This window comes from Falco peregrinus, chromosome 8 (genome assembly GCF_023634155.1).
Source record: "Falco peregrinus isolate bFalPer1 chromosome 8, bFalPer1.pri, whole genome shotgun sequence".
Classification (NCBI taxonomy): domain Eukaryota; kingdom Metazoa; phylum Chordata; class Aves; order Falconiformes; family Falconidae; genus Falco; species Falco peregrinus.
The window spans coordinates 36,652,068-36,665,589 of NC_073728.1; the positions used below are offsets into that span (position 1 = coordinate 36,652,068).

General features: G+C 35.4%; 1 protein-coding gene across 1 annotated transcript in view; it reads right to left on the reverse strand.

Annotated features, from left to right (window-relative positions):
- Positions 1 to 13,522, reverse strand: part of DARS1 (aspartyl-tRNA synthetase 1) — a 41,337-nt gene that overhangs the window by 20,877 nt on the left and 6,938 nt on the right. The window contains exons 3-4 of the mRNA XM_055811762.1: positions 12,803 to 12,895; positions 7,795 to 7,897 (exon numbers count right to left, since the gene is read on the reverse strand). Coding sequence (XP_055667737.1) covers positions 7,795 to 7,897; positions 12,803 to 12,895 — 196 coding nt within the window. The remainder of the gene's footprint in view (positions 1 to 7,794; positions 7,898 to 12,802; positions 12,896 to 13,522) is intronic.

The following is a 13,522-nucleotide window of genomic DNA, read 5'->3' on the forward strand; positions in this document are numbered from 1 at the left end:
AACTGCTACAATTAACCTAATCTGTCAATTCTCAGGCCTGGAAAGCACTTTATATACATCAACTGACCACATAAGCCTTTAGAAACAGAAGTAGTTGGCCCAAAATTTAACTGCAAATAATAAGAGGTCAGAGCAAGGATGTTGTCAGACAAGCTGGCTGCTACTGATCTCAGTAAAGCAAAGAACAACTAACAATCTTCAAGTTTAGAAGGCTGGCTTTTTTTTTTCAGTAAGACCCCTCTCTCCATGCCCCAAAAAGCCCAACACACAAAACCCATCCAGCTAAGCTGGAGGGTTGTGAGATACGATTTGGACGCACAGAAGGTATTATCGGACGGGCAGTAACCCCTAGTTAAAGGAGGTAAGGACAAACAGGTACAAGCTATTGCTGATGGTAACTACAGTCCTAATCACTTGCATTTGCATCAGTTTGTCTAGCACCCCTGGAGTAAGTCAGTTTAGGAACTGTGAACAAAATCTGGGTATTCTAGCCCTACAGTCTTTTTGTACAGCTACAGTAAAAGCACATGAGAAACTTACTAGGACTGAGAAATTTCTCTTTAGAAGTATCTATGTTTGAAATTAGTCATTCTCTCACATTTTCAAGGTAGGATTTACCTGGCTAAACAATTAAGTTTATCTTTTTAGTTGGTGTTGGAAACTTGGCTTTCTTCTCTGATAAAGCCCGAGTGGTGTGACTCAGAAGCAGCTGAGATACAAATCACCAAGTGTTGCCAACTACAACTGCTTGCTTGCCCTGCTTTCTATTCTTCCTGAAGCATCCATATCAGCCTTAAGAAAAGCTAGATGGATCTTTGATCTAACCTGGGACAAACTTTTTAACGTTATAATGCTGAGTTCAAATTTAAGTTATTCAACAGACTTTTTAAATAAAAACAATCAAAATGTTGAAAAATCTGATATTAAAGGAACAGTGGAAAATTCAAGCATCAAAATTCTCAACACTTAACAGCAGCACTGTAAGTAAATTACAAGTAATTAAATAAAGCCAGATTTGAGCACTTGAGTTGATTACACTATTTCTTTGATGGTAATACTTTCAAGGTGACAGAACTCATTGTCAGCTGCTCTAAAAGTTATACAGACCATGGTGCTTCACATGCTTGACTTGCTTAACCATTAGGCAATTCTACACTGCGTAAAATTTGTAAATAGTATGTTTTCTGGTACATTTATGCTCTAAAAGAACTACAGCTGCTCAAATCAATATAATGAACAAATAACTAAATTTGTACAAAGCAGAGGTCGACAGTAGGCTTTAAATCAGAACTCATTTAGTTAAGGGTGAGCTTCCATTCATCTCCATTATTTAGGTGGAAGCAGTACATTCAAGAAAGACGAGGAGAAATGACACTAAGTGCTTAGAAGTACACTCTCTTACAAATGATTCAGTTTAAAACTCCTTAAAAAGACTGAGGCAGCAGTACAAGGCTTTGGATGCAAGAGAACATGATGATAAGAAACACACAGAGAATATATCATGCTAAAATAGTATCAGGTGTACCTATAAATTCCCTTTGGTTTTCAAATAATGAATGTTTAAAAGAATAAACGTTTTATTCTTGTGCTAACTTTTTTTTCCCCTAAGCAGTTCTCCTCTGTTTTTCCCCACTTCCTTTTCCATGTCAAATTTCTGGCAAATGCCCAGAGAACACTACTAATTACACGAATAGCAGTGTCTTCATTGAAAATATGAGTTTCTAATCTGCTGAACAAAAGCCCTCTCACTAATAATTGCAAATAAAAATAATGCTTTAAACTTATTAAAGCAAATTCTCCGCACTGCAAAAAAGAAAATAATAGTTGTAAATGTGTTGTATGATGGACTCATAAGCAGATTACTGATCCCATGGCTGAGAACTGGTGCTACTGAAGTAACTACAGACCTATGATGAAAACATGCACAGAATTCAAGACATGCAAAAGGGTATCATTCTAAAAATACAGGAAGAAACTGACTTTTGCATCATTGTAACTGTAATATTGCTTTGCGAACTTGCATAACAGAACTTTTCAACTTTGCACTTGTGATTAAATGCACTGTTTCTCTCCCTCTAAACTGGAGTTGCAATTACAATGGTATGTTTCTTAGTCTGGAACACACTGCAAAACTTTAACATTCCTTAGTCATTAAATTTGCCATGATTTTAAGACTTATTTCAACTCAGTTCCTACCTATGTAGACCCCTGTATCCAAATATGCATATATAACTGCCTGGGCACACAATAAGTGCTACCAAGTTTTCTATGGCATAGGACCATCTTTGTATTTACAAATGTTCATCATCTACTCTAAACTTTCATTTGATAATTAGAAAATATGTTTTTGCTAATTCAGACTACATATCTAATCTGGCACAGAAGTAAAAGCTCATGTTTTGAGTTCTGTTTGAACCTTGCTCAGCAAGATCTAGTGCTGTAAAAACCTGAAGTCTGTAACATAGTGCATCAAATGTAAACTACAGAAACCTAGAAGATGCAGCTTTGATCCCACCAGGTAATTCTAAGAATGTTACTGAAATGATAATTTCAGCTCAAGTTACAACAAGAAACACAATGATTTAATTAAATGCCAGTAACTACAGCAAAGCATTCTCTGCAGCACCAGCACTAAGTCATCTAGGTGATTTTCTGATAAAATTTTCTTGGGTAACAAAAAAGACCCAAACAAACCAAAAAAAGTGAACAAGTGGCAGAAAACCATGCCAAAGCTATCACCATTTCCATTAAAGACAACAATACTTCTATCTGTAATTAGTATTACAAAGGACTAGAAACTAAACTGAATGCATGATGCAGAAAGAAAAGACAGATGACATCTTTATATGGTTTAATCCTTAAAGAACCTATGTTAGTAAAAAATTCATGAAGTCCAATGCTAAAAAATTCCTCTGTATAGCAAACTGCTTCTTTATATGTAATGTTTCTTCCAAAAAATCGAGACTATAATTACTAAAATGTCCACTAGATGCCTTACATCCTTCTTAATTATCTGTACATCTATTAGCCAAGACTTTCTCTTTTAACCACAGGATTGCATTATTGCAGTCTGTATGACAACATCTTTCATCAACAGCTTCATGTTGCAAGCTGAACCCCATGCAGGCCTCCCTAAGTGAATCACAATCAACATTTTCTTGAACAAAAGTCTGAAGAATTGGAAGAAACTTGGTTATTTATACACTTTAAATAGATGCTTTACTTAATGGAAGCATCTATACTTGTTCAGACGTTTTCTTGGGTTTTTTCTTCAGCCCTGTTTTCTGTAAGCAGACTGCACAAATTATTATATTAATACATTATTAAGTCTAAAAATATGAAATAATTGTCAGAAAACATAATAATCAATGATCCTTTATCTGAATCTCAGTGAAAGCTGAAGGCAATAGAGTTTACTTTGAAAAAAAGAGTCCACTTTGTAAATAGTTGAAAGTATAAATATTTTACACTCAGCTCAATAAAAGCAACTGTAATACTGTCTGCACAAATACAATAAGCATGCATTAAGCCCTCTGAAAGGGCAGTTAACTGACACTGTATACATTAAGACCAGGTAAACCCCTATTCTTATTCTCTTTATTCTAAAAATATAATAATCTGCTTTCTAAACCAACATATCTGGGAGAACCTGGGTATCTTCTGGGGAAAAAAAAGCCTATTTCCTTTTAAAGATTTTAAGTAAGAAAATCCACTATATATTTTAAATTTTTTTTCATTGAAAAAAAATCCACTTTATTTCCCTTCCAAATTTACCTAGCTTCACCATCTGTTCATGGCATCTTGCATACCTTTGTATCTGCAAAGTAAATAACTTTCCATTGGCAGAAAATCGTCTTGCATAGGTACCATCAGACTGGGATTTAAATGATTTACTAATTTCTCTTGGACAGAATAGAGAGTTTCCTTTAGTTTCACAGGAAGGCAGACTTGCCTGACCACATACCATTTAATCTTGCAGCTTCACCATCAACCTTTTCCAGTTTGACATATAATCAGACACAAAGACAACAAAAGTGGACAAGATACTCCAGTAATGGTCTAATGACTGGCATATATTACATTTATGGTATTTTATTCCTCTTTTTTAAAACTCAAGAGATCTCCTAGCATAGTAGGTAAGAGAACTGCATGGACTCCTGTTAAGTCAGTTATCTATCATGACCTCACATTTCTCATCATTTACTTTCTTACATATTAGTCCTGAACATATACAGAATCTGAATGAATGATCACCAAGGTACAATTTCACACTGAAAAGCATCAAAGTGATTATTCTAAATTAACACTGGTTACTATACCCTCCTAGCCCCCAGCTCACCATTCCCATTTCTGTGTAACCAGCAAACTTAACAGCTGCAATTTGACATTTTCTTCCAGATCACCGATACAAAAATCAGAAATGCTAAAGAAAGTATTTCTGCAATATCCAACATTTTCCTAGTATTACCAATTTATCTAGCTGAGGAGCTTATGTATATTTTTCTACATTGTGAAGTATTTTCCTACAGGTTTACCGATCTTCTACCCCCCCACCCCACCCCACCCCTCGTCTTTTAAATCTCTTTTCTGGATTTTAATTCTTTAACCTACTAAGAAGAGCCCTCAAGTTACTTTCTGAGTGAGGGTGTATTGTTTCGGCAACTAAATAAAAACCTATCAACTACCTCTCCCAACTGCTATACTGTATCACCTGGCTATGGTAGTGGGGGCTGAAAGGCTCAATGCTGATACAAAAAGAGAGAAAGAAACCCAAAACTGACCACACCCAATACTTTATGGAAAAAAATCAGGTTGATAAATTACTAATTTCATCACTTGGCACCTCTTCTGGCTGAAAGAGACAATTTAACTCTTTCTTTTACACAGCATCCCTTGCAGGGCTAGGCTGAACTTTTTTTCCCCGATGAAAGCTCCTCAGCCGACAATTCAGTATCTCCACTGATTCTATGTTCTTGCCTACGTATGTTCTGAAAGTTCAACTAGAAACTTTCCATAGTTAAACTCACAGAAATGTCTTTGTAAAACTGAGTTAAACCTGTATTAAGTATCTTTCACTAAACAGAATTTACATTCTTATGATAATGGAGATAATTATTATATGAATGTTGCAGGACCACAGAAGGTTATGAAAGTTCTTGGTTTCCATGTGCCAATATCTAAAAGAGGAACTGGTTTGTTTATTATTTATGAAAAATTGTACAAAAAATGCTCATGATTAAATCAGTTCTCATTAAAATTTAAAGATCCAGAATTCCACAAACTATTTCAAAGGAACTTTTAGACCCAGTATCAAAATGAGAAAGCAGCACATGAAAAATAAAGTTAATGTACTACCACTGAAGAAGTTTATTTCAGTTAAATATGTAAGGTATTTAAGTTAAATGTTTTCTTCAATATTGTTGTTTATTTAATGTGTAGGAAACAAGGAGATGATGAAAAAACACACTAAGAAAAGCAGAGAAACAGTTACTGTTATTTCTAGACATTTAAGACCAGCCTCATCTTCTAGTAATAATGGCATCATTCCACAGCAGGTGAAAACTAGGGGGAAAAGTGGCTGAGACAAGGCATGTACTGTTACGTGCTTCAGGTGTTACTGACACAATGACCACAAGTGCACTTGGAAGTCAGGAACAGCAGCAGCCTATGAAGGATGAGAGGCAGTTGCAATGGTGACATCAGACAAAATTATAGAAGAAGATAAAACATTGGAAAGTCAGAGCATGGCAGGATATTAATAAAATTGGTTTGCTGGTGGGAAGGAATCATGAGAAGATGACTGCACTAATGGTGTTCAAAAAAAACCACAAAGGCAAGCCCCCAAAAGAAAACCCAGAAGGCTGTAGCAGAGAAAGTTTTATCATTCAAAGAACATGGTGAAAAGCATGTAAGCATTTCAGATGCACAAATAATGAGTAAACCATGCATGCTATAGAGAGGCTGAAGTATCTGGATTTAGCTAGCAAATGTTATCACAAAAAAGAAGCAGCATGAAAAGTTCAAAAGACAGTACACACATGAGTGTGGCTACTCATAGAAAATCAGGTCTGTTACATCAAGAAAAGTGGGAAGATGACAGCGAGCTGGAGAGAACCTAAGGATGAGGTTCCATCTGATTTAACAGCTCAGTGCTGCTGAAGAAGAAAGGGGCTTTGCCCTCTACTCTTTACAGATACCCTTTTCTACCATTTACCACTGCTGGTTAGCTCTGGACCTCCACAACCTAGCTGAAATCACTAACCTGACAGAAAACTGAGAAAAAAAAAGAATAACGAATCACAAAAAGAGTCATGGGAGGCTTACAAGTGGCAGTCAGCACACGGAATAAAAGAGTAAGGACCAACTTCCCTCTCATGAGCTCCTAACCACTGACCTCTGCCACTCCATGAAATGTAAGAAATTAATTCGTGGAGCAAAGAACCACCAAGAAAACTGAAAAAGAAATCTGTTGGAGAGAACTAGAGAATAGGAGAGTAAGCATCACAACTGTAAGAGCTGTTTCACTGTTCTGTAGTGCAAATTCCAGAGTACAGGCAGACTGTTGGTAGGTTAGAGGGAGATGAACTGGGGAACAAGCAGATTATACACTGAATTCTTTTCAAAGATTCTAAGCATTGGAGAGGCGAAACTATTTCATGAAGAAACAGAACACTTCACTTTGGCTCATAAACACCTGTGAACAGCATGCTTCACACTGGCACTGCCAACAGTAAGCACCGCCAAACAAACACTGCTGGTTCTGTTCTCCCATTGCCTTGAACCTCATCAGCAGAAGCATTATCCTAACCTTCTTAACTTGGCTTCTGGAAGTCTATACTATAATGAATCCCTCCTCTCCCTGACATATTGAAGGTTGAAGGCTGTAGCACTTTTGCAGCTAATTAGTGGGGGCTCCCTTCCCAAGCATGAGAGTAGTGCCAAGAACTACACAGAAGCAACTCAAGTGCCACATGTTAACATATTATTGCATCGAATTGATCCACATTTCTATCTGTGAACAAGTAAATATACATGTTTAAAAGCTCCTTTGTCCTGGACAAAGCATTTAGTTAATTTTATATATATATATATATAAAAATTAAAAGCATTTAGTACTGGACAAACTGAAAACACAACCTTGAGGCAAGTAGCAAGGAAAGGTAATTTTTTATCTTTGAGAATAAGACAAAGCAAATAACTGAATTTAAATTGCTGCAACAAACACTTGTTTAATTAGCAAGTCGAACTATTGCCCCAAAAAATATTTTAAAAAGTAACTGAAATCCCTCCTTAAACATTCTAGTTACAAAACTACGGTGCAAGTAAGATTAATCCAGTGCACAGAAGCTACTCTTGGTTTCTTCAACTCAATAAGCCACATGCAATGTGGAACTTCTTCACACCAGTTCTAGCTATAAAAAGTATTACTACACTCGCACATCTTGTAGAAGAAAACCCTGAACATGTGCAGACACACACACCACCACACACAAAATGAAGTGTCCCACTAAGCTCAGCTTGCCAGACTTTTTGTTAGCCAGCTTGAAAGTAAATGCAGGTTGTCTATGGCGAGAGAATGCTGCTTCAGCAGTTCAGAATGAATTTCAAGCCTGTTCTCTGTTTTATCTTTTGTCACTGTAATGTATTCAACCTAATAGTGAGCTGACAATTTAAATAACTACATTTTAAAACAAACGAAGCATTGATGTTAATGTGTGAAAATGGTCCCAACCCCTGGGAGTCCTGGTTCCCACCATTGTTTACTCTGACAACAGGATATAATTGCTTACTTACTTGGCAGCAAACTTTACCATCTGCTTGCTTGCATGCTGTCCCACAGCCACAAGAGCCTGGATATTAAACTGCTGCTGACGCAGGACTAAGAAACACTGCTTCCCTGAATACAAAGAAAAACAACGCAGGTGTATTAAGGACAAGTTACTCGAGGACTTTGTGAATGAGAAAAAAAGCTTTACTACTTTAATATTAACCTGAGCTTTTAAGGGGGTGTTTGTGTGTTTCTCTCTCTCCCTTGCTGCCCCTGCCCCAATAGCTACATCAAACAAGTCAGCTCTGCATGCACAAACACACACACACACACCCAAAACACCGAGATAAATCCAGTAATTCTGCTTTACAGCTATAAACATGTGAATGGACATTTTCTAAAAATAACAATCAGCCTTCCAAGATAAGTAATATCTAGACAAAACAAAAAATAGAAATCATAACTTTTTAAATACCTATTGTTCCTCAACTGCAAGAAGCAAATCATACTCTTCCTTGTTGCTTTGCTCACAACTACTTCAAGTATTATAAAAGAAGGTTTTTTCTCATCTTCTCACATTAAAGCTATAGTGTTCACTTTACAAAGCTCCTCTGAGAGAAACAGGGTTGATTTTGCACCACAGGGACTAAACCAACAATGTTCATTCTACAATACACCACACATTCAGAATGAAGGGGAACAAAAGGAGTATTGATTCTGGTGAATGACAAGAACCTAAAAGACCCAAGTTAGAATTCCTGTAAGAGCAATTTATTCATGAACAGCTTTGGGAAAAAGAAGTTAATGGGAATTAATAATAATTTATAAAGAACATAATGCACTTCGTTGACTTTTAAAATGGCTATTTCCAAGTCAACAAAGTTCTTTCTAATCTGTTCAGCCGACAGTTACAATCATTTCATATTTCTCCTCACATCTCTAATAATCATTTACTTCTTAACTTAGATGTAAGGAAACATGGTGATTTAAAATGCTTCTTCCTCAGAAAGAGAAATTAACAAACACTTCATTGTTGTACCAGTATCTGATAAAATGCATCAATATAATTTACTTCCAAGTTCTGACTCATAACATTATAACATTTACATTAAAATGGTGAGAATAGGAAGAAGCCAGAAGCTTTGTTATAGCTCTTTCCCAGTTATCATTGACTTAAGACTATAAAACATTAAAATCAACATGTATCTAACTTGAACACTGACAAGCCAGTTGCAGTTTTCATTTGTAATTATGTAGATTACTATTTCTAACACATAGCTGAAGATAATTTAAAGGGTATCAGAAGATAAATACAGAACATATGACACAGATTCTGATAGAAATAAAAGCAAACATACAAAACTAATACAACATATTATTACAGATTAACATTATAATTATTGGAAATAACTAACCTTGTCCTATGATTGTGATTTCAAATAAAAAACCCAAAAATTTCAACAAAATTAACTCCATATTTTCAGAAATTGGAGTACAAGTATTTCTATAGCCCAGGGGCAGCAATATCTAAGTAAAGAAGCCAATATGGTACGGATGTACCTATTTCTTGCAGGCAAACATTACACAACAGATTTAAATCGGAAAATTACAGGCTTCAGAAATTAAATAGAGCCTTCAGAGGTACACACACCTGTGATCCAGCAAGTCAACAAATTAAGTACAATTCTTCCATAGGACACAATATGGTAACTTTCTTTGGATAAGCTAGGCATATCTCACATCTTTGACATCTAAGTATTTCTTACTTACAATGTGGTTTGATACAGTATTTCCTAGAAAATTGTGTTTGTCTCCATGATTTTAGTCACACATCATTCAGTAAAATATGACTGAAGTTTCAGCAATGATGCATTAGGTGTTCAAACAAGGAATACACAGCTGAAGACAGCAACAATGTAACTCAACTAGTAAGTATTTAAGAAGATAGTGAAATAAATGGAGGGACCTGCTATCCTACGGATCAGAACAAAGTCTGGCAGTTGTACTTAATCCCAAACACTAGAAGTCTGACCAATATCTGCATTATAAAAGGACTCAAATCTTTTTGTCATGAGTAACAGTAGTTGTTTTCATAAGGAAAGAGAATGTTTTGTAGAATATAAACATTTCTAATCACACAGAAGACAAGTGATCAAACAAACCTCACTGATAGGAGTAGTTAAAATATCACAGTTACAAAGATAGAAGGAGGAAACAGAAACTTTCCCAAAAGAGCTGAAGGCGTGCAAAAAAAGGTATCAAAAAAGACAAGCCATAATCAAATCTAGTTCATGATTAGATGTCTTTCCAGATCAAGAGACAGAAAAAAGGAAGAATCAGAGTGAGAAAAAAATTGGGATTATGGGATGTTCTCCCCGTGTTTCAAAATAACCAATACTGTGTCCCACAAGAATGCCTAAAAAGACAAAAAATTTCAAAAGAAATTTGGTTAAAAAGGTCTGACTTGGTCTATTGCAAGGAACTTTTAGTCACTGAACCAGTAAGAGAAGACACCACACAGAGAATCCTGTCAAAAGTAAGTACATAAAACCAAACAGGAATCCATTTCCTTTCTTGGATGTAAGTACCGAATGACACAAGACTTCATGAAAGGAAAGGATGTAAGGAATGAATATGTACAAAGAGTAAAAAATGTTTAGTCATATCAATTAATACATTGCTACTTGCAGACATCTGCCAGCAAAGAGAAAACTTTATACGGTTTATTATAAAATTTGGTCTAGTATTTAAATTGCTCTTGGTGGTACTCTTTATTTTCAGACATACTATTCTGATGTTTTAGAAACCTTTACATTTATAAACCAAAAACATGTTCAGGTCTAACATACTGGGCAAGTCCCAGATGCCTGGCAGAACCCAGAATGATTTCCCAACCACTTTTCAATGACAGACATGATCAGTAGCTGAGGCTGGCTTTAAAATAAGGCCAGAAATAACATTTATTCAATCTACGATAAAAACCACAGGGCCTCAAGCACTTTAATTTTGGTACAACCCACAGAAATTCCCAACACCCCATTCTTTACACATCCTTCAATTAATTTCCATCAGATGCCATGAGTGGCTTGCTATACAAGACAGCTGGATTCTGCAGTTGTTCACATTAATTTTTTTTGGTTTATTGGTCAGAACTAGACCAGGTTAAATAAAGGGTATGTTGGTTATTTAGGAGTCAATTCGAGCTTCTGAGAAAGCTATTTTTCTGCAAGACCTTCCTTTCCATAACTGTAGGAACAGCACCATGCGTGTGGGAAAGGCTAATATTACTTTTTACTCTTAAACATTTGCTTTTCTTGTAAGATTCTTTCCCCTAAAGCTTGAGTAAACAAGCACATGGCATTCCCTAGCAGCATTCCCTGAATGTGTGAATTGTTCTGTGCTGTCACACCAAGTCTGAACAAAAAGCACAATCAATAAATTGAGATTCATGCCAATAGTCAACTCCTTTTGCTTTCATTCTTCAGGCTATGTTAAAGAGTTTTGAAAATAAACACTGTTATTTCATGAAAAACAAGTTTTTCCTGAGGTCAAAGAGGAAGGATGACAACAAGCTTCTTTTAACTTAATATTACCATGTTACATATATGTTACTCTAACTGAATTAAATGCAAGATATCCTATATAAATGCAATACAGGGACAATAATAAACAACCATTGAACTTTATGTTGTTTTCAGAGTCTGCATAGACACCTGTCTTTATGTAGTAAATTCTGTTAATAGTCTAAACTCATCCTACAATTGCAAAAGAAAAAGCCATAAGGATACTCTTATTTGTATGCTGATAGTAACATTTAAATTAAATAGATTATTTCCTGTCTGAGCAACTTCAAGTTGTAACGACCAAAGCTTTTACAGCTTTTGGAGTTTACAATTTCTATACATACCTAAAAGAGATTTCCATGTAAGAACACACATTACAGAACTATTGAGGAAATCACAGAGAACTTCCCAAATTTAAAGATTTAAAATGTGCATTGTATGTATATATTTAGATGCAGTTCCTTATTTTAACAGACTGCAGTATGGACACTCATTAAGAAACACACTTTTTAAGAAAATGAAGCCTCCAAAAGAGAAATTAATCTGGTTATCTGTGACAATATTCTGTACTGGATTCTCTCCCCTAATTCGCACTATTCCCAATTCTAAGACTACTGTTAAGTTTCATTTGCAAAAATAATTTCTTTATATATGCTCTTTTCTTTCAACTCTTGGGAAGACAAGGTATTTGTATCTCACTACGGAGCTGCCAAACATAACCGAAACCAGTACAACAGTTGTCAGCATCTGATGTCAACTGAAAAGGCCAAAGCCTATTTAAGTTTGCATATGGCAAACTGATCTCCAGAGAGCACTTCTGATCCCAGGGAAGAAATATGGCTGTCAGACGGCCAAGTACGACAGCCCACACTACTGAGAACCTATAAAAGGATTTTCCCTTTGTCTTGTTAAAGAAAGATGAGGTTTCTTACTTTATGTTCATATTCATATAATCAGATACTGGTAACTGAAAGTAAAAATTCTGAGATTTTTAACACAGATTTTTGTTTCCTGTCAAAGAAAAGGTATAATGAAAATATTCATACGCAGCAGAATAAATATGGCCCGTCTGACAACTGAGCCATTTAAAATAAAGATACGTTTTACAGCAAAAGCTTGTAACTGTTTTGTCTCAAAACTAGTGACACCCAAATGAGAATGACGAGAATATTTTTAAATTCCTATTATTTACAATTGTCCACACATTATTTAATAATATGATAAAACCGATATTCACTTTTACTACAATGTAACAGTAATACCCAATTTCCACTGAGCTGAAAATAAAATTTCCTTTTCCCATCTTGGGAAAAAGAGAGGCTGAAAAAAAAGAAATTAACTGAACACGAAGTAACCAGGTAGCAAAGTCTTGTATGCAAGGCATAACTAGCAGGCCATGAAGCCAAAATAAACATTCAGGTTACACTACCAATATGAGAAAATAAAAATAAAAACCCTGGAGGCATCTCACCTTTAGCTCTGCTTGTATGAATTCTGCCACGAACCCAAACCACTTCATCAGCCTTCTCCACTGTCAAATCTTTTATACGAATCAAAGCTCTATCTAAATCACAGAAAAAACCACATTTTAAAACATTTTTCACTTTAAACTCCAAATACAATTTCTATCATTACTAGAATTTATCATAAATCCGAAACATAATTTTTTGTAACTACAGCATAATAGACGTACTGAGAACACTTAAGATCCCATTTCCTTCTCAGTGAATTGTACTTGATCAAGTAGTTTAAATTGGTTCAACCCTATTGTTTGACTTATATACAGGGGTCAAACTACACTAAAACAAAAACAAGACTTACTGTGGTTCACGGATGGCAGGACCCAGCATGACTACACTATTTTTGATAAGACTTCGCTGTGCTGCACTGTACTACCTGCACTTATTAGGCTGAATTTCTGCTGGCAGGTGTCTGTCCTCCTCCACTGTGCAACATGAAAGTTGCAAAACAAAGGCTCAGAGATGACATAACTATTCCTTGTATCTAAGTAAGTATCACCATAAAACAATTATTATTTAAAATAAAAAAGAGAAACCACAAATAAATGTGTATTAGAAATTAAAAAAATATTTACTTTGATAAAAACAACATCATTTTGGAGCAGTAAAAGTATTAATGTGTAAAACCAGTAAAAATTATTTTAAGGGACAATCTCTTTGACAACCTGCTA